Source organism: Mobula hypostoma, chromosome 17 (genome assembly GCF_963921235.1).
Source record: "Mobula hypostoma chromosome 17, sMobHyp1.1, whole genome shotgun sequence".
NCBI classification, from domain to species: Eukaryota; Metazoa; Chordata; class Chondrichthyes; order Myliobatiformes; family Myliobatidae; genus Mobula; species Mobula hypostoma.
This window is the reverse complement of record NC_086113.1, coordinates 46,723,378-46,744,802: the sequence shown is the minus strand read 5'-3', so window position 1 is coordinate 46,744,802 and position 21,425 is coordinate 46,723,378. Positions and strand designations below refer to the sequence as shown.

The 21,425-nt window shown below is 41.7% G+C and overlaps 1 protein-coding gene across 1 annotated transcript in view; it reads right to left on the bottom strand.

Annotated features, from left to right (window-relative positions):
* elmo1 (engulfment and cell motility 1 (ced-12 homolog, C. elegans)) overlaps positions 1-21,425 on the bottom strand; it is a 206,427-nt gene that overhangs the window by 131,240 nt on the left and 53,762 nt on the right. Inside the window, exons 8-10 of the mRNA XM_063069851.1 lie at positions 14,030-14,129; positions 8,665-8,816; positions 5,663-5,741 (exon numbers count right to left, since the gene is read on the bottom strand). Of these exons, the coding sequence (XP_062925921.1) occupies positions 5,663-5,741; positions 8,665-8,816; positions 14,030-14,129 (331 nt within the window). The remainder of the gene's footprint in view (positions 1-5,662; positions 5,742-8,664; positions 8,817-14,029; positions 14,130-21,425) is intronic.

Genomic DNA, 21,425 nt, shown 5'->3' with positions numbered 1-21,425 from the left:
ATCTCTAGAGCTCTGTTACACGGAGGTCACTGGTTTAAAATGGTGTCTTTGTGATACGATAATGCACATACATCTACTGCTATCTGGATCCAGTCGAAGTGCAATCTGAAAGCTTCCTGCCCATGAAACTAACTGTTCAATTATTCAAGAAGGATTAACAACTTAACAGCAATTCCTGTTAAATATTGCAGTTGTCGCACTTTGAGAAGCGTGATGATTTTTGAACTGGATTTGGGTTGTCTTAACTTAGTCACCACTGAAAGGGCCATTTCTTCTCTGAAACCTGAGGGCAGGTCTCAAAAGTGAACAATTAATTCAAAAATGAACAAGAGTGGAAAGATGCTCTGAGGCAATTTAAACAATACTCACGTGTGGTGTCATGTTAAATGCAATGATGCGTAGATCTAAAAAAAAGTAGGTCAATGCTAAAATTTTGGTAAAAGATTGCACTGGCTAGATTTCCAGAGCTTGAATTTTAAGTACAATGAACAATGAAAGATTAAATCTGAATATCAAAAAGCATGAAAAGGTGAAGTTTGGGGTGGTATAACGTTTATTGTGTTTAATATGGTTCCAACAGTTCTTAATGCCAGTATTCCATCATTAAAGATAAATTAAGTTAGAAGATAACTACAGGCACCAGCTTGGACATTAATGAGTTAATATCAAGCAGTCCTCTTGTACTTTAAAAAATCTATAGCAGAACCACATTTTTGTGTGTCAATGGCATTGCTAATGAGCCCTTGCGTGGAAACATATTTCATGTTTTATCTTCCTGAAGAACATCAGCAGTCAGCTGTAGAGCCAAGTTCATTTACCTCGTATCGCAGCAGCTCATCTGGTCCCGTTCGCAAAATTCAATTTCATTTGCTCTTTATGAAGATGTGCACTGGCTTGAGTCACCAGGAATAAATCTGAGCGGCAGCTTCTCTTCTTTCAACATGGCCCCACCAATAAAACTTGCTTCTGCCATTCATGCATAATTCAAAGTTCAAAGTAAATTTATTATCAAATTATGCACATGCCACCGTATACTACCCCGACATTCATTTTCTTGCAGTGGAACTAATACGAAGACTGACAAATAGCCACCGCGCAAAAGGCAATCTGTGCAAACACAAAAATAAACAAATAATACTGAGAACAAGAGATGTAGAGTAGTTGAAAGTGAGTCCATAGGTTGTGGGATCAGTTCCGTGTTGAGCTGAGAGAAGTCAGCCATGCTCATTCAGGAGCCTGATGATTGAAGGGTAATAACTGTTGCTGAACCTGGCGGCAAGACCCAAGGTTCCTACATTTCCTTCCCGAAGGCGGGAAAGAGAAGAGAGCATGGCCTGAACAGCGGAGATCCTCAAAGATGGAGGCTGCTTTCTTATGGCAGCGCTTCTTGTAGACGTGCTCAATGGTGGGGAGGGCTTTTCCGATAGTGGACTGGGCTGCATCCACTACTTTTTGTGGGCTTTTCCATTCCTGGGTATTGGTGTTTCCATACTAGGTCATGATGCAACCAGTCCACTGTGCACCTGCAGAAGTTTGTCAAAAACTTAAATGACACCCCAAATTAGCACAAACCTCTAAGAAAGTTGAGGTGCTGCCCTGCCTTCTTTGCTAATGGTATTTGCATGCCTGTCTCAGAACAGAACACCTGAAATTCTGTACAGGTCAACTTTTTTTTTAAATAAAGATAATTCAACACCAAGACTAGCAACAAGATTAGGTTTATCAGGTTATCAGGTTTAAAATGAACTGTATCAAGAAAAACAATGCTTATCAAATCAGCTGAGATGCATTCCCATTTAAGTGAACCACAAACTGGGAAGCAGTCAGCACTAGGTCAGGAAATTGGCCATTCCATGAGAAAACTTTTCATAGGTTTTCAGCTGCTGCTGACAGACAGTGAAACCAACATAAATGTTCCAATCTCAACTGCTCAAGTGCCATTTTCCAAACTTATTTGGATTAAAGCACGCAGAGAATTTAATTCCAGCTGCTCATTTTCCGACCATAAAACACAAAGAAATTAAAACCTGAAAGTAAAAATATCTGAGGCATAAAGTTCTCTCACATCGTGCCAGACAAGTGAATTCTATGTAAAACATAAGCACTTTTACCAGCAGCAGAACTGCTGCCCCACAACTCCTGTGATCTGGGTTCAGTGCAGTCTGCGTGGAATTTGCCTGTTCTTACTATGGAAGGATGCCTTTCCCCTGGGTTCTCCAGTTTCCTCCTGCAAACCAAAGATGTGCAACTTGGCCATAATGTGGAGAAGAGAGGAGAAGTTCAAGAACAGTTATTACCCCTTAACCATCAGGCTCTTGAATAAAAGGGGCAAAAGGGGGCTAACTACACTCACTTGCCCCATCACTGAAATGTTCCCACAACCAATAATCTCACTTCAAGGACTCTTTATCTCATAATCTCATGTTCTCATTCAATAATAGGCATCCGTTAGTCTCGTGAGACCATGGATTTGCCCCTTGGAAGGTTTCCAGGGCGCAGGCCTGGGCAAGGTTGTATGGAAGACTGGCAGTTGCCCATGCTGCAAGTCTCCCCTCTCCACGCCACCGATGCTGTCCAAGGGAAGGGCACTAGGGCCGATACAGCTTGGCACCGGTGCCGTCGCAGAGCAGTGTGTGGTTAAGTGCCCTGCTCGAGGACACAACACGCTGCCTCGGCTGAGGCTCAAACTAGCGACCTTCAGATCACTAGACCAGCACCTTAACCACTTGGCCATGCGCCAACACATGTTCTCATTACTTATTGCTATTTTTATATATTTGCATTTGTACAGTTTGTTGTCTTCTGCACTCTGGTTGATCTTTCATTGATCCTATTATAGTTACTGTTCTATGGATTTATTGAGTAAGTCCACAGGAAAATGAATCTCAGGATTGCATATGGTGACACTTTGATAATAAAATTTACTTTGACTGTTGAACTTTGAAAGGATGGGGGGGGAGGTAGAAAGAATAAATTGCGCTAAGATCAGCTCAGTGTAAAACTGGATGCTTGTTGGTTAGTATGGACTTACTGAGCCAAAAAGCCTATATCTATGACGAAATGAAATTGGATGCTTTCGGCATAGATCTGTGTACTCCATCCAGGAAACTTCTTGTGACGTACATTGTGCAAGGGCCACTGCAAATGCAAAGTGACATCAACTGGTGTGCGATTTTCACCTTGATAGTACTTGCACGAAGTGAAGCTCATAATCCACACACATTTGCTGGAGGGTTCAGACCTGCTTTAACACCAGTAGCTACTTCCACTTTTATTTCAAATGTCTGCTCTGGTCATTGCCTTCCATCCATCCCCCAGAACCCTCAGGTTCTCGCTACTCCTCAGAGGCACTCAGGCCGTCTGGTTCTTTGTTCCTCCAAGATCACGTATTTGCCTTTTATCCTAGTCTTCATTTTCATTCATTTTTAATGATTCCTTTTCACATGCTTTTACACCGTGAGCCTTTGTCTTCTTGCTACCACATGAAATCAGCTCATCACAATGGTAGAAAGCAAGCCCAAATTGTCTGTGTACAGATGCATCAAGCTAAGTGAGAGGTAGCCCATACAAAAAAAAGAGTTTTCTTAGGGTACAAAAGGGAACAGAGTTCAAGTTGTTTCTGAAGCTGCTCTCTTCGTTACTTGCTCTTGATTTTTTTTTTGATAACCTTGGCAACCCTTATTCACAAAAAGCTTAAAAGGTAAACACTGGCTTCCCCAAGTTTTAAACATCCAAACTAACAAAGTGCACCAGGCAGTGAATGGAAAAAAAGACGTTTGATAACAGCGGCAAAAAAAAACACAGCAATAACAATACACAACTTCCTGAAGCTGTTTAGAGAAAGACTTGTGAACCCGGTTCTGAAAAGTGGCTCAAAGGCAGCTTTAGTGAAGCAAGTATGCAAAAGCTGATTGACAGAAGCAGATATGCCTGGCGACCTCCATCTTCTAACATTTCTTTTATTCACTTAGGATACTCGCATTGCTAGGAAGCCCAGAATTTATAGCCCACCTCCAATTACTCAAATGACACGTAGTGACCAGTCTCAGTGAACTACAAGACTAGTCTGACACAACTGGGTGGTTTTTAGACCCACTTCAGAAGCAATAGTTTGTGGCTAGAGATACAGACAATGCATACTAGGATAAGGTAGCACGCTTCCTTCCTCAGAAGATCGGGCTAAACTTATTAATAAAAAATAGACATTCCAACAGCTTTATACTCTCTCCTACTTTTTAAATTTGCTGGGTCGTAAACTGATTTTAATCTTCAAACAAGAGAAAATCTGCAGATGCTGGAAATCCAAGCAACACGCACAAAATGCTGGAGGAGCTCAGCAGGCCAGCCAGCAAACACGAAAAAGAGTACAGTCGACATTTCAGGCTGAGTCCTGCTGGACAGTCTCAGCCCGACATGTCGACTGAACTCTTTTCCGTAGGTGCTGCCTGGCCTGCTGAGTTCCTCCAGCATTTTACCTGTGTTGCTTTCGTTTTCAAAAATGCCTTTGCAGGATTCGAATTTGAGTACGTTCAATTATTAGTCCAATATGAGGGATGAAAATGCCCAAAACAGTAAAGTTTAGAATAAAGCAGATAACTCATTCAACCATGCCTAGTTTCACACGTGATCGATAATGAATAAATATTTGGCACAGTTCAAAGCTAAGGCAATTCTGAGCTCTAATTGAGATGTTCTTGAATCAATCAGAGCTCAGGATTCCCTTCAGAATCATTCTTTCAGAAAAACCCATTCCTGTGAGACAGACTGCCTGAAATAAAAATGGATGTACGTCGCTTAAACCACTGAAAGCATGCTAAATCACCTAGCGCACTGAACCGGGTACGATACAAGTATAAAGTACAGACACGACCTTCAGCCTGATCCACTGCAACTCATCTGCATCCCAAGTACCTGCATCCAGGCCTTGCCTCTTCTTGATACTGTCATTAGATGAGACTGAAAGGAACCTGAAGACCCACACCTTACAGTTCAACATCTTCTCTCCTACGCCATCAGGATCTTGAACCAACCTTAAAAATCCCAATACTATTTCGGACTGTATTTCTTTTCTCTTTCTCCTTGCACAAATATTATGTTTACTTTGTCCATTTTGTCACGTAAGCTATGCTTAATTATGTTAATCTACACTTGTAATGCAAAAAAAAAAGCTAATTTTCATTACATTTATACCCTGTGGATGTGTACCTACGACAATAAACTTGAACTCATTCCCAATTACAACCAAGTCCATCTAGGTACCTTGCTTCCCAATTCCTTCGTGACATGCATTAACCAATGTCATTTTTGTCAGTTGTTACTGTGAGTAGAACAGGGGCATCGAAGTAAAATATCTGTGCAAGATTTCAAAGCAATTCTGGAAGTTGCAAAATGAAAGTGGAGTGTGAGGAATTCTCTCAAATCCTCCAGCCCAGTAACAATACATATGGTGCAACCTCACATTTAAAACATGCAGTAAGTAACTCACAATGTGTCTGCTTTCATGTTAATCCAGAGCAGCTGATAACCAGAAAAGGAAATGTCTAATTTTGAGGTGGTAAGAGCATAACATCACACAAGTTTAATATCGCCACCTTATTGAGTTTGACAACTGACAAATCAGGTATCGGATTGAAAATGGTATAATTGAAAGTTATATACATACCTGTCTTCTGTCGTCAGGGGCTTTAAGGAAGAGAGCGTTTATCACTGCAATCGTGTAAGTCTGAATGTCAGCATCCACCCTTTTGTGGCCAAAATAATACCAAAAACACATTAGCCTGGAAACACACATTTGTTTTTTCTACATTTTATAGAAGGCCAACATCAGCAATTCTGCCATAAAACCACATTGTAGCAATCATTTACATTCATCAAGTGTCAAAAATCAAATTGCTAGTTGACAGCCTATTTCTAATGAAGATCTACTTCTCATACACAAGTCTATTGATTGCAACCTGTATTTTCTCACCGCACTTGGTCAAAGCAAACACTGCTTAGCTTAAATGTGAGAAGACCCTGTGCTGATCAACCAGTTGGAATGTTCGCCACTCTTAACCGTTTGCTTCAGCAGTCTGAGGTGCCCAGTTGCTTCAAGCAGGCTTCAGTTATACTGGCGACCTGCCTCAGTGACTATCATCCAGCAGCACTTACATCCACTGTGATGAAGTGTACCGAGAGGTTCGTGATGCAACACATCAACTCTTGCCTGAGAAGCGACTTGGATCCGCTCCAATTTGCCTATCGGCAGAACAGGTCCCCAGCAGGTACCATCTCACTGGCTCTTCATTCAACCCTGGAACATCTGGACAGCAAAGATGCATACATCTGTATGTTCTTTATCAACTACAGCTCAGTATTCAATACCATCGTCCACTCAAAACTAATCAATAAGCTTCAAAAATCTAAGGCTCAAACCCTTCTTCTGCAACAGGATCTTCGATTTCCTCACTTGCAGACCCCAGTCAGTTCAGATTGGCAACAACATCTCCTCCACATGTATATGAAGGATGTAAGTAATAAAATCAATTCAATTCAATATTCTGGCAATTCAAGTGTCTATCTTAAATATTGAGAGAGTACCTGCCTCCTCTATCTTCTCAAGCAGTGTGTTCCAGATTGCAACTGACCTCTGGATTTTAAAAAATCCAACTCAGATCCCCTCTAGACCTTCCACTTCTCACCTTAAATCTACGCACTCTTGTCTTAGACACCCCACCACCAGGAAAATAACGTTACTATCTCCCATTTCTATTTCCCTCAATTCTTTTGCAGTTGGCACAGGTTAACCCCTCAGCCTCTTTCACCAGGAAAAACAAACCAGACCTATCCAGTCTCCCTTCATTATTAATCACGGTGAATCTGCTCTGCACCCCTTCTAGCACAATCACGTCATTTCTATAGCGAGGCAAGAATCTTCTCTTAATCTACTCTAATGGACAGCAGTTCCACTCACTCAACCACCTCCAAGTAACTGAACTCATCTTTTAGTAGCATAATAACCACAGGTTTATAAAAAGTCTTAGCACTTAGCAAGTCAAGATATTGTAAGCTTTAAAATTCCTCTTCCTGTTGCAAAGAACCAAGTATGTACAACCCAGGTCTCCTGAATTTTATATTAACTTAAATTTCAAACTACATCACTTCAGAGTCCACTGCGATAACATTCAATTGCTAAGTATTTGCCCATTTTACCTGTCTATACCTTTCCAAAATCTGCAGTCTGCCTCAACATTTCCTGAAATTATATCCTGTACATCTACTCATCGATATCAGGGTTACTGATTGTGCATTCTGAGTCACAACCTGCTAAGTCAGTATCATTGCCTCCTCCCTCACTTTCTGACAATTTTCTTATATCCATGTCCTCTGGTTATCAACAGAAAGTTTTTCCCCATCTACTATATCAGAGCTCCTTGTGACTTGGAACAGCTCCAAGAACCCTCTCCTTCAGCTCATTCACTCAAACTCATTGTGAATTTTCAGGAAACGCTACAATTGTTCACCCAACAAATAAGTGACTTGGAGAAACCAGACACATTCACGTCCTGACTGGATTTATATTATGGTTTCTACAAAACGAAGCACAATTAAACCCAGATATTCCGGGAGACTCCTTGCCAAATGTAGAATCAACTTACAAACGGGTTACAGCACGAAACTGGTCACTTAGCCGCACTAGTCAATGTGTTCCTTTGGTCTACTTTGATGCCAAGCTCCACGTGAGCCCCCTTCTTCTTACCCCTTCCACATCCTTCAATTCAAGCCCATTCCATCATCCCCTCATCTCATAAGACCATAAGGCATGGGAGCAGAACTGGGCCATTTGGCCCATCAAGTTGGCTCTGCTATTTCACGATGGCTGATGTATTATCTCTCTCAAACCCACTTTCCTCGCTTCCCCCTGTGACCTTTGATGCCCTAACTATTCAAGAATCTATCAACCTCTATTTTAAATATACCCAATCACTTGGCCTCCACAGTTGCCTATGGTAATGAATTCCTCAGATTCACTACCCTCTGGTTAAAGAAATTCCCCTCGTCTCTATTCTAAATGGATGTTCCTCTATTCTGAGGTTGTGTCCTCTCGTTGTAGACATCCACTATAGGAAACATCCACTCTATCTGTGCCTTTCAACATTCGATAAGTTTCAGTGAGATCACCTCATTCTTCTAAACTCCAATGAGTGCAGGCTCAGAGCCATCAAATGCTCCTCATTCGTTAACCCTTTCACTCCCAGATCATTCAATGGCAGCACATACTTTTCATTATTTACTTCCATCATCCATCTAATTTACCCTCGGAGACATCCAAATCTTTTGACTCAACTATTACAATTAAGTCAGTGGATTTCATATTCCGAACATTCTCTGTAAATTCCCATGAATTCTTAAAGGATTTTTATATAAACCTATAAAATTCACAAATCCCAGCAGTGATATCCCTGTTCTATTTTCAAATTTTTTTTTGGAGAGAACAGTCTCAGATTAGTTACACAGTCCTTACAGTTGTGACGTCATTCTTGTATTTCAGTTTTCAATTTCCAATGACCCTTTGTGCTTAGAAATATGGTACTTGTTTTTGTAATCAGTCAGACCCAACATATATTAATCTAACTCAGTACTTTACGAGTATTTCAAGGCAAGAGCTGCTGCATGAGATCTCACCCTTGTAGATGCGGCATCAGTTGTCCAATAGTGATCTCTTGCGCCACCTTCTGGTAGAGATCATAGCTATTCAACACCATGGACTCCAAGATTGCCAGCGACCGTTGTAACACCGCCACATCCGTTGCAGACTTGTTCACATAGCTTGCTATCTGGCAAATGCACAAAATAAAAATAAAATGTTTAAAGTCTTGCCTTGAATTTTCAACAAATAAACAGAGACATACTCATCCCCATTTCTTCTAGTGCGGCAGCACAGTTGCTAACCCAGTGCTTTAAAGCAGTGGTCCCCAACCTCCGGGCCGCGGACCAATACGGGGCCGTGAAGAATGCAGCGGTGCAGCGGTAGCCGGAATGCACACAACACATCTTTAAGAAAAAAACCCGAAATAAACAAGCTAATTAATTAGGTGCCGCCCGGCACGTAAATGTCAGCCCAGATCAGAGGCGATTGCCTCGCCTCTGATCTGGGCCGACATTTATGTGCCGGGCGGCACCTAATTAATTAGCTTGTTTGTTTCGGCTTTTTCCTTAAAAATGTACTGGGCGCGTTCCGGCTACCGCTGCATTCTCCGTGGCCCGGAGGTTGGGGACCACTGCTTTACAGTATAGGCAACTTGGGCTTAATTCCTACCACTGCTTTGTAAGGAGTTTGTATGTTCTCCCTGTGACTGCGTGGGTTTCCTCCAGGTGCTCCAGTTTCCTCCCACTGTCCAAAGACCAAGGTTAATTGCTCATTATAAATTGTCCCATGATTAGACTAGGGTTAAATTGGGGGATTGCTGAGTGACACCGCTGGAAAGGATGTATCTCAACAATAATAATAATACACATTCTGCAAAATTGGTATTTTAGAACACTGGGCACAGAACGTAGAACAGTACAGCATAGCGCAGTCCCTTTGGCCCATAATGCTGTGCTAACCTTTTAGCTTACTCCAGACTTTTCTGAACCATATTGAGTTAATTGGTTGGGGAAAGGGTGGGGGATTGAGAACAGACAGATGGGGAAGGACCTTACCAAACTGGCCTTCTTAATCCATCCACAAATTTGACAGATTTATTCTAAAGAAATTCCCACACTCAAGAATAATTTTAAAAAATGGTGGTCAATGAAACTAGTTAAACAGAGAAGCCCAAAATTCAAAAGTTTGCCACTGTAATTTCAATCTCATGATGATGAAACAAATGTGAGTCAAAGGGAGAAGTCATAACGGCCGTCCAACATTTATTTTCATTACCACAAATTCAAAACAAGGGTTTCTTTTACACAAATTGAGACAAGGGTTTCTTTACCCTTGTGATTTCAGCATTTTTTGTGCATCCAATTAACAACATTCCTTTTGGTGCTTTGCCATGAAAATAAGCTCACATCATCCAGGATTGACCACCATCCAATACCCAAGGGACAACTGGGTTTTCAGAGGATGACTGGCACCACATTTATCTGCTACACATCAGCACCATCTGCCTGTGGTACTGACACTACACAGCTCCTGTTCAGCCCAGATCACAAACCAGGAACCCTGCTGTGCCACGATTCCTGACTCTTGCAATTCCGAAATAGCCTCCGATTCCTTTTAGGGGTGGGGCATTATTGAAACATGGTGGTTCAGCATTCAAAATATTTTCCCACAGGAAGATAGTCATAGGGCCAAAGTATCCCTGCACAACACTCAGCCAGGAATTATAAGTCAGATATTAATTATGGACCACTGTTGTGCCTGGAAATATTACCCAAACATTGTAGGCAAAGCCATGTATTTAATACAGGCTTAGAAAAACAAGCCCTTTCAATTTCACATGGGCTGCCTGTTCACTTTGCAGTCTTAATGCTGATTAGTCTATGTACAAATAATAGGGGGAGAGGAGGATGGAGACTTCTAAACTGTTAAGAAGGTGAGGCTGGTGCAAGTGGTGAAGCGATCTGCAGGATTACACACAACCCTGGACACTCACATCGGAGTTGCTTGGTCTCTGCACCCACCAGACCCTAGTTCTGTGCTGAACCTCAATAAACTCCCCTCAAAACGATACTACTCATTGGCAGAGCCATTTACCTCCTACTTTTGCTAGTTTGAACATAGTAACAACCAGTTCTGGACTACAGAAACAAGTGATCTAATAACCAACATCAGACACCACAGAAACAAGCACTTCAGTCCACTGAGCCCTTGCTATCCATCAGGCACCCGCTCCCTTCAACCCTGCACTAATCCCACTGTTTTTTGTTCTCCACTATTCCCAACAAAACTCCCTCCCGATTCCAAAATTCATCTACAGACAGGTGATTAACTGACCAACCCACATGGAGTTAGATCGAGAGAGGCAACTGACGTACTAAGGGAAGGCCACACAGTCACAGGAAGAACATGCAAACTTCATGTACAGGCACAGCACCGAGGGAATTCAGGTTGCAGGAATACTCAGGCTGTATACTAGCACTTAACTGCAGGATTTGAGACGGGTTATAAAAGAGAAAAGGCACAATAATCCAGGCTCTCACGCCTCTGCCACCATTCAATTAAAATCATGGCTGTTACATATCTTAACACCATCTGCCCACAGAGGCTCTGCAACAAATTCTACTAAACTTTGGAAATCTTCAGTTGAGCCAGCCTCAACAACTTGAGAAAAGGTTCTAGATTTCCAACACCCTTGTTCAGCCTCATCCAAAACAGGTCCTTAATCCTGTAATGACCTTGCTCAGAACAGGTCCTTTAACTAAATAAGTTGCCTTGCTCAAATTGTAACATGATGCTTTTTTTTTGTTTCTATGTCTTCACTCCAAGGGAATTGGGGTAAATAGAAACTACCAACTCCTTTGATCGTCTAAAAACAGTTCACTCTTTAATTTCCCATGCTCAGGAGAATACAAGGCCATCAATACAATCTGTCTTCATCACACAATCGTTTTAACCCCAGGATCATTCTGGCAAATATAAGACAAACCCTTTTCCAAGATCAATATACAGAGTACAGTGCCCCAAATTGGATTCACCAAAAATCAGAACTTCCAAATCATTCCTTATAGAACCATACAAACTACAGCACAGAAACAGGCCTTTTGGTCCTTCTTGGCTGTGCCGAACCATTTTCTGCCTAGTCCCACTGACCTGCACACGGACCATATCCCTCCATACACCTCCCATCCATGTATCTGTCCAACTTACTCTTATATGTTAAAAAAGAACCCACATTTACCACCTCGTCTGGCAGCTCATTCCATACTCCCACCACTCTCTGTATGAAGAAGCCCCCCCCTAATGTTCCCTTTAAACTTTTCCCCCCTCACCCTTAACCCATGTCCTCTGGTTTTTTTCCTCCCCTTGCCTCAGTGGAAAAAGCCTACTTGCATTCACTCTATCAATACCCATCATAATTTTATATACCTCTATCAAATCTCCCCTCGTTCTTCTACGCTCCAGGGAATAAAGTCCTAACATATTCAACCTTTCTCTGTAACTGAGTTTCTCAAGTCCCGGCAACATCCTTGTAAACCTTCTCTGCACTCTTTCAACCTTATTTATATCCCTCCTGTAATTTGGCGACCAAAACTGAACACAATACTCGAGATTCGGCCTCACCAATGCCTTGTACAACCTCATCACAACATTCCAGCTCTTATACTCAATACTTTGATTAATAAAGGCCAATGTACCAAAAGCTCTCTTTACGACCCTACTTGTGACACCACTTTTAGGGAATTTTGTATCTGTATTCCCAGATCCCTCTGTTCCACTGCACTCCTCAGTGCCTTACCATTAACCCTGTATGTTCTACCTTGGTTTGTCCTTCCAACGTGCAATACCTCACACTTGTCTGTATTAAACTCCACCTGCCATTTTTCAGCCCATTTTTCCAGCTGGTCCAAGTCCCTCTGCAGGCTCTGAAAACCTTCCTCACTGTCTACTACACCTCCAATCTTTGTATCATCAGCAAATTTGCTGATCCAATTTACCACATTATCATCCAGATCATTGATATAGATGACAAATAACAATGGGCCCAGCACTGATCCCTGTGGCACACCACTAGTCACAGGCCTCCACTCGGAGAAGCAATTCTCTACCATCACTCTCTGACTTCTTCCATTGAGCCAATGTCTAATCCAATTTACCACCTCTCCATGTATACCTAGCGACTGAATTTTCCTAACGAACCTCCCATGCGGGACCTTGTCAAAGGCCTTACTGAAGTCCATGTAGACAATATCCACTGCCTTCCCTTCATCCACTTTCCTGATAAACTCCTTGAAAAACTCCAATAGATTGGTCAAACATGACCTACCACGCACAAAGCCATGTTGACTCTCACTAATAAGTCCCTGTCTATCCAAATGCTTGTAGATCCTGTCTCTTAGTACTCCCTCCAATAACTTACCTACTACCGACGTTAAACTTACCGGCCTATAATTTCCCGGATTACTTTTCAATCCTTTTTTAAACAACGGAACAACATGGGCCACTCTCCAATCCTCCGGCACCTCACCTGTAGACAGCGACATTTTAAATATTTCTGCCAGGGCCCCTGCAATTTCAACACTAGTCTCCTTCAAGGTCCGAGGGAACACCCTATCAGGTCCCGGGGATTTATCCACTTTAATTTTCCTCAAGACAGCAAGGACCTCCTCCTTTTCGATCTGTACAGTTTCCATGATCTCACTACTTGTTTCCCTGAATTCCATAGACTTCATGCCAGTTTCCTTAGTAAATACAGACACAAAAAACCTATTTAAGATCTCCTCCATTTCCTTTGGTTCCGCACATAGCCGACCACTCTGATCTTCAAGAGGACCAATTTTATCCCTTACAATCCTTTTGCTCTTAATATACCTGTAAAAGCTCTTTGGATTATCCTTCACTTTGACTGCCAAGGCAACCTCATGTCTTCTTTTAGCCCTCCTGATTTCTTTCTTAAGTATTTTCTTGCACTTCTTATACTCCTCAAGCACCTTATTTACTCCCTGCTTCCTATACATGTCATACAACTCCCTCTTCTTCTTTATCAGAGTTACAATATCCCTTGAGAACCAAGATTCCTTATTCCTATTCACTTTGCCTTTAATACTGACAGGAACATACAAATTCTGCACTCTCAAAATTTCTCCTTTGAAGGCTTCCCACCTACCGATCACATCCTTGCCAGAGAACAACCTGTCCCAATCTACGCTTTTTAGATCCTTTCTTATCTTGAGATAAGTGCAGCCTTTTCGTTATTTTGTACCTGTTGACTGGATTGCTATCTCCCCATGGAAAAGGCAGATAAATGAAGTATCAGTGCACAGAGACAATGTCAGTTAATCAATTCTCCCCTCCCACAGCATTGCACTCCACTTTGCTGCAACAACCCAGCCATCTTGGTACCTTTTTGATGAAAGCAACTGAGAAAGTGTCCCAGGAGACAATCCCATGGTCCATGAGTTCAACAAATGCAGTCAGTGTGAAGGACAGCATGTCCCCAAAGCTGAAAAAACAAACGATCCCCAAGTCAATTCCAGTTCTCCCAATGTTGACAATTAAAGAAAACAAACCAAGAACAATTTTGAAGCAGGAAACAAGGAAAGAGAATAAAACAGAAGGAGGCCAACTGGTATGACAACAATCCCTATGGGTAGCACAGTCACCAGAAAGCACTGAGAGCAGCTGGAAGAAAAAAACTGAATTATGCATTCTTTATAAACAGCAACACCACAATCTGAAAGGAAGTTTTATTAGTAGTAATAATAACAACAAAGCAGGCAAAAGAACATGCAATTCCCATGCGCTGGATTTCAAAGAGGCTCCCAGATTAGGCCAGTGACCAATTGCAGCCACAGCTTTTTCCAGAAAGACAGTTACAGCCAAGAATGACAGCAGTCTCGCCTCCTTATTAGTAGCATGTTAGAGTATAGATTGAAAATTTTTAATAATTAGCTCACGGAGCCATATGCTGCTTTTTTTGAGCTGCACCATAAACAAGTGTTAAACCAAGTTGCAATTTGTGGAGGTCTGCATTGGTTTGTGTTACCTTTCCTGAGACAATGGAATGCATGCAACAGGCTGGTTATGTCTTCACGTCTGTAATTAATCACACATCCTCTCATTTCACACATACATTATATTAGAATGAGGGTAACCCTGGCCACAAACAGCCCAACTTCTCATAGGATAGTTGGTGCTGCTGAAAAGGTAATAAAAAGGAAGCTTGCTTGAATCTGCTGGAGACTCACTGATAACGTCTTTGATCTTCTCATGGTTATATGCATTAGCCAGTACAAGGGAGCTTGAAATAAGGCATTCCCGACTCCGTATAAATTGCCAAATAGTGCTAATGATAATGATAATGATATAACACTCTGATAATATAACTCTGATGATATAACAAGGTGAAACAACACTGAACACCGCCTGCACTTTTATTCCAGAGTGGGAAACTCCAATGCACAAGCATTCCATAAACAGCACAAATTTGAATGTCTTGTTAAACTGGTTCATATAAAAATGCCAGTGAGGGAAGAGTCAAGGTGGGAAACTTGGTCAAGATGTAAAACTCCCTGTTCTTATTCAAGTAGCTCCTTGGGATCGTCAGCACCCAGCTGAGGTGTGCAGATGATAATATCCTACCATTCAACTTCATTAGCAACAATTCACCAACACCCAAACCCAAAACAGTGGCATGGGATTCAATCCTACAAGTTCACAATGACAAAGTGTTACAATGATTCCCAAATTTGATCATCTTAGCTCAAAAGAGAAAAAAAATAGCCCTTGTTGTGAAATGTGTTTGCAGATACACTGCACCTCCAAAACAAACCACTTATTCTCCAGGAAGCTGGTTGGTTAATTTCAGTTTGGAGACTACAGCATGGCTGTTTCCACAAGTATTCAATTCCTCAAACATTTGCAGAGCGACACAGGAAAATGTTGCGGAGTAATGGGGAAAGAGGAAAATACAGTGAGACCATTGTGGATTTTTAAAAAAGCTGTCACAGACACAATAAATCAAATGCTGTCTAACGTGGCATTATATAGGATCCCCAAGATGACACTGCAAGGAAGCTAACCTCACACGTTGGGCCCCTCCAATGACCATAGCTGAAAAATTCTGCATTATCGCAAACGATAAGCATGTTTGAAATTCTATTATTTCTACATAAGCAGAACAGCTATTCTTCCAATTATAGTTTCTAGCTGGCTGAACACAGTCACAGCTTATGAAGTCAAAAACAAAAGAGAGCAAAGAATTAATGGGAAGCTGGAGGATTGGGAAGCTTTTAAAAATAAACAGAAGGCAGTAAAAGGAGAAACTACGAGGGTGAGCTACTAATAATATAAAAGCATATACCGAAAATGTTTCTTAGATATATAAAGAGTAAGAGCCTATCAGACTGTTGGAAAATGATACTGCAGAGGTAGTAATGAGGGACAGAGAAATGGCTGTCAAAATCAATAAGAATTTTGCATCGGTCTTCAATGAGGAAGACACCAGCAGTACTCCAGAAATCTGAGAGTGTCAGGGGCAGAGGTGAGTGTTGCTGCTATTACTAAGGAGCAACTGCTTTGCAAGAAGGTAAATAAATCACGTAGACCCCAGGTAGCTGAAGAGATTGCGGAGGCATTTTGGCACAATGATCTTCATAAATCAAAGTACTGAGAGAGAAGTTAGGATGTTACATTGAAATTATAAAAGACACTAGTGAGATCTAATTTAGAGCATTGTGTGCAGTTCTACTCACCTACCTACAAGAAAAATATCCATAAGATTCTTAAAAATTGAAAAAAATGTCAAGGATTTTAGGAACTGAGTCATAGGGAAAGGTTAAGACTTTATTCTCTAGACCGTAGGAGAATGAGGGGAGATTTGATAGAGGTATACAAAATTCTAAGGGGAATAGATAGAGTAAATGCAAGCAGGTGCTTTCCACTGAGGTGGGGTGAGACTAGCATGAGAGGTCACAGGTTAGGTGTGAAAGGTGAAATATTTAAGGGGGAGTATGAGGGGGAGCTTCTTCACTCAAGAGGATGGTGAGAATGTGGAACGAGCAGCCAGTGGAAGTGGTAGAAAAGCAGTTTCAATTTCAACATTGAACAGAAATTTGGATGGGTGCATGGACGTAAAAGGTATGGAGGGCTATAGCCCGGGCGCAGGTCAATGGAACTAGGCAGACTAGATGGGCAAAGGGCCTGTTTCTGTGCTGTCGTGTTCTGTGACTCTACTAGTAGTGAACTTTCAGAACTACGGGATTCTGGAATATCTCCAGAGGACTGGAAAATTGAAAATGTGACTTCACTCTTTAAGAAGGGAAGGAGACAAAAGACAGGAAATTACAGGTTAGTTAGCCTGACTTTAGCAGTTGGGAAGATGTTTCAAATTACTTAGAGGCATGTGATAAAATAGGCTGAAGTCAGCACAGTTTCCTTAAGAGGATATCTTGCCTGGCAAACCTGTTGGAAATCTTTGATGAAATGACAGGCAGTATAGACAAGTGGATGTTGTTTACCATGTTTCTGTTGTTTACAGAAGAACTATGACAATATGCCACACATAAGGCTGCTAAATAAGATATTATTACAGGAAAGATACTAGCATAGATAGAGTGGCTGACTGACAGGAGGTAAAGAGTGGGAATAAAGAGGGTTGGATGCTGGTGACTAGTGGTGCTGCGCAGGGGACAGTGATGGGACTGCTTCTTTTCATGCTATATTTCAATGATTTCAATGATGAATTGAGGGCATTGTGGCCAAATCTGCGGACGACGCAAGACAGGTGGGGGGTGGGCAGGTAGTGTTAAGGAAGCAGAGGTCTGCAGGAGGAGTTAGACAGATTAAGAGAATGGGCAAAGTGGCAGATAGAATACAGTACCGGGATGTATAGTCATGCACTTTGGTAGAAGGAAGAACTGCACCGACTATTTTCTAAATGGGGAGCAAAGTCAGAAATCAGAGGTGCAAAGGGACTTGGGAGTCCTTATGCAGGACTCCCTAAAGGTTAGCTTGCAGGTGAGTTAGTGGGAAGGAATACAAATGCAATGTTAGCATTCACTCTGAAAGGACTAGAATACAAAATCAAGGTTTATAAGGCATTGATCAGACCGCACTTGGAATACCGTGTACAGCTCTGGGTGCCTTATCTAAGAAAGGATGTGCTGGCATTCGAGAGGGTCCTGAGGACATTCACAAGAATGGTCCCGAAAATTAAAAAATAAATGTATGAGGAGCATTTGATGGCTCTTTGCCCATATTTTCTGGAGGTTAAAAAAAAATGAGGGGGGTGGGGGAAGGAGGAGATCTCATTGAAATCTATCCAATATTGAAAAGGCTAGAAAGAGTGGATGTGGAGAGATGTTTCCGTTTGTGTGGGAATCTTGGTTCGGGGGCACAGCCTCTGAGTACAAGGGTGTCTCTTTAGAACGGAGATTGGGAGGAATTGCTTCAGCCAGAGGGTGGCAATTCTGTGGAATTTATTGCTGCAGATGGCTGAGGAGGCCAAGGCAAAGCGCAGATTGATAGTTTATTGATTATTCTGGGTTTCAAAGACTATCATGAGAAGGCAGGAGGATGGGGTTGAGAGGGATAATAAATCAGCCATGATGGAATGGCAGAGCAGACTCAACGGGCCAAATGGCCTAATTTTGCTGCCTAATGGTCTTATGGAAATAATTATGCCTAATTCAAGCGTTCATTGTTCACGCTGCTTCCTCAACATTGAATCACGTGGCTTCAAACTATGAATCATTTCCAAAATAATTAAAATTATCATCGGCACCAGATGTGCAGTAGGATATCTTGCTGGAGATGTGCAGGTAATTCATAATCGATCTCAGCGCTGAAGAAGAGTGAAGAACCTATTACTCCTATGAACTACAGCTTCCAAAGATCAATAATTGCTTTAGGCAACAGTTTTTACCCTCTGTAGAAATCCATTTGGAATCAAACTACAACTGTCACTTCAACGAAGAGCCTGTCCTTGCAGCAATAGGTGTGGTTTTGGGTCCTTACTGTGCACAAGCCACTAAACTGAGCCTCATGTGGCAAAAGTTAGTTCCAATGCAGGCGTGAAGAGTCAAGTGACTCAGAACTGATGTACAAGCAGTCAGACAGTATGGAAAACGCATTTTGCCCTTCTATTGCACCTTTAACACAAAGTTCAGAGGAGTATTTAAGAAGCCAAATGTTAAAGAAATAAGGGCAACCGACTCGAAACCCAATCAATGCTGCTGTTGCTCTGCCTATCGTGTCTGTTGCAATCAGAAAAGATTGACCCAACCTGATCTACTTACTTATTTATTGATATGCAGCATGGCGAAGACCTTCCCGCCCTTCAAGCCACACCGCCCAGCAATCTCCCAACTTAATCCAAGCCTAATCACGGGGCACGCTACAACGACCAATTAACCAATCGACCGGTACGTCTTTGGACCGTGGGAGGAAACTGAAGCACCCGGAGGAAACCCACACGGTCACAGGGAGAGAGTATAAACTTCTTACAAGCAGCGGCAGGAATCTCATCTTCCTCCACTTGATGTAGATTACGGAAGCATCTTAATGGAGGAAAATAGAAACAACTGCCAAAAGATTTGGAGGGAGAAAGAAGTAGATGACAACATTTTTAGGCAGGTGAAAACCTGCTCTAACGAACAGTGAAGTATGAGAAGCCAGAATTAGATGGATAACTCAGAGTTGTTGAACTTAAAGAGGGTCTAAAGATTTGATGGCCAAGCCACGGAGAAATACAAACACATGGAAGAGGACTGCACAAACAGTAAAAACTGAAATGAACCCATAAGTATATGTCCTCAAGGCATGTTGGTGTTCTAACGCTAATGCCTACAGTAAGAATTATTGAAACAGAATACAAGATGTTGTTACTCCACCCATTATGTCAGTTCCACTCAAGAAAGGTCTCCCAAAGCTAATCCCATCTTCCTCCACTTGACCTGCAGCCCAACAGGTCAAACAGAAACCAAAGTGGGCTGTGAAAAAAAGCACTGTGCCAAAGACTGTCAGTTAATAAGACAGAAAATATATGAACCAACGGCACAAGGGAAGCATGGAGCATTCTGTGGGTAAAATGGTGCAGTCCCTTTATACCTGGGAATGCTGAAATCAATGTAGACATAACTACAGTGCACGTTTCCGGCTAATGGTCCGACTTAAAATAGCTGTCTGAACAGGAATTACTTTCACACCCTGGACATTCATTCAGCTTTCAAAATCTAAAATACGGTATAGCTAAATAAAGGGGGCATGGCGTTTATGGAAAAACACTGACGTACATATGCTGGAAACATGAAAAAGTACTGGAACTATTCAGATCAGGCAGCATCTGTAACAGGAGAAAGAGGGCTAACATTTCAGATCGAAGACGGCATCAGAACTGACGCAGCATTAAATAGATGGCTTATAAACAAACACACCAGACTTCGAAGTTCAACCGGCAATTACTGTACTCGTTGACTGGAAAAAGCAGCAAAAGACCCAAAATGCACAAAGCTGATATTCCAGCGCACTGGTCATGTCCCCTTGTTGGTAAAGCTACAATGGTCTTGTGCTCACTGCAGGTACTGATCTTGACACATCTCCTTCAGAGATGTGCTAACAATCCAAGTTCAATGCATAAAGGGGGCAAGGCACACAAGGGAAACTTTTACCCCTTCCTCTGTCCTTTAGAATCAATCGATCAGGAAAATCAATCCAAATATTTCTGGACAGGCATTGTGATGAGGGGAAGAGAGCTATTAAAAATCATCTATAAAAGAGGAGAGAAAGTCTCATTTCTGAGACATGAGGAAAAGATCACTCCTCCCCACCCAACTCCAAGTTAAATGATCTCAGTTATAAAGATACATGAAATTACAATATGAATGAGAAAAGTCATTATCCATCCAGTAACATCCTGTTGGCCACTCTTCACAATATTCCCTGGTGCTTGCTTACAACGCACAAGCATGAAACAATCATCTCTCTTGCTCTGCGAAGCAATGCCTGATCAGTCCCAAACTCTTGCCCCTTAAAATGCTGGAATCATATGAATAAAAAATTATATCTTTTCCCAAAACAATCACGTTTTCCTTCAAATTCCAATGCCTGTCCAGTTTCAGCACAAGTTAAACTATAGACAGCAGGGACTGGCTTGGACTCTCTTTAAAATCAGCCGGCATTGCGATCATCTGATGATCAACAGGATTAACTACATAAAGTTTTAATTACTCTGATGACCGGTCATAATGAGTACTGGGACTAAAAACAACTAATCAGCCCATTCCTCCAGCCCAGTTCCACCCCCCCCAAATCTTTCAGATCCTGAACTTCTTTGAATTTCCAAACAAATTTTGTGCACTCGCATTATGTGCAGGTTTTACATTTGACCGTTCCCATATTTTATCCAGTTCCTTTACTCATTCTCATTTTTTTCCCACAAGTTCAAACACCCCAATTAATTGTACACCAAGTGGAATTCCAACCAACTTGCACAAGTTTCTAGGTCACTGATGATAAAAACATGGAGTGGGAATGACAGTAATGCCACTAAATGTCAGGGGTGTTCACATTAGTGGCAATCTTTGTTTAATTTATGTGACATTAATGTGATTTGCCATTTATCAGGCCTATGCTCCAATTTTGTCCATGTCCAGCTACATGAATGTATGGAATCCTTAATTTCTTGAGGAGTTAAGAATGAAATTAACAGCATACAAACATCCCACTGTTAAACTTATTACAAAAGGAAGGTAACTTATGAAGTAGCTTAAAATGGTTGGGCCTAAATATTGCCTAGTGG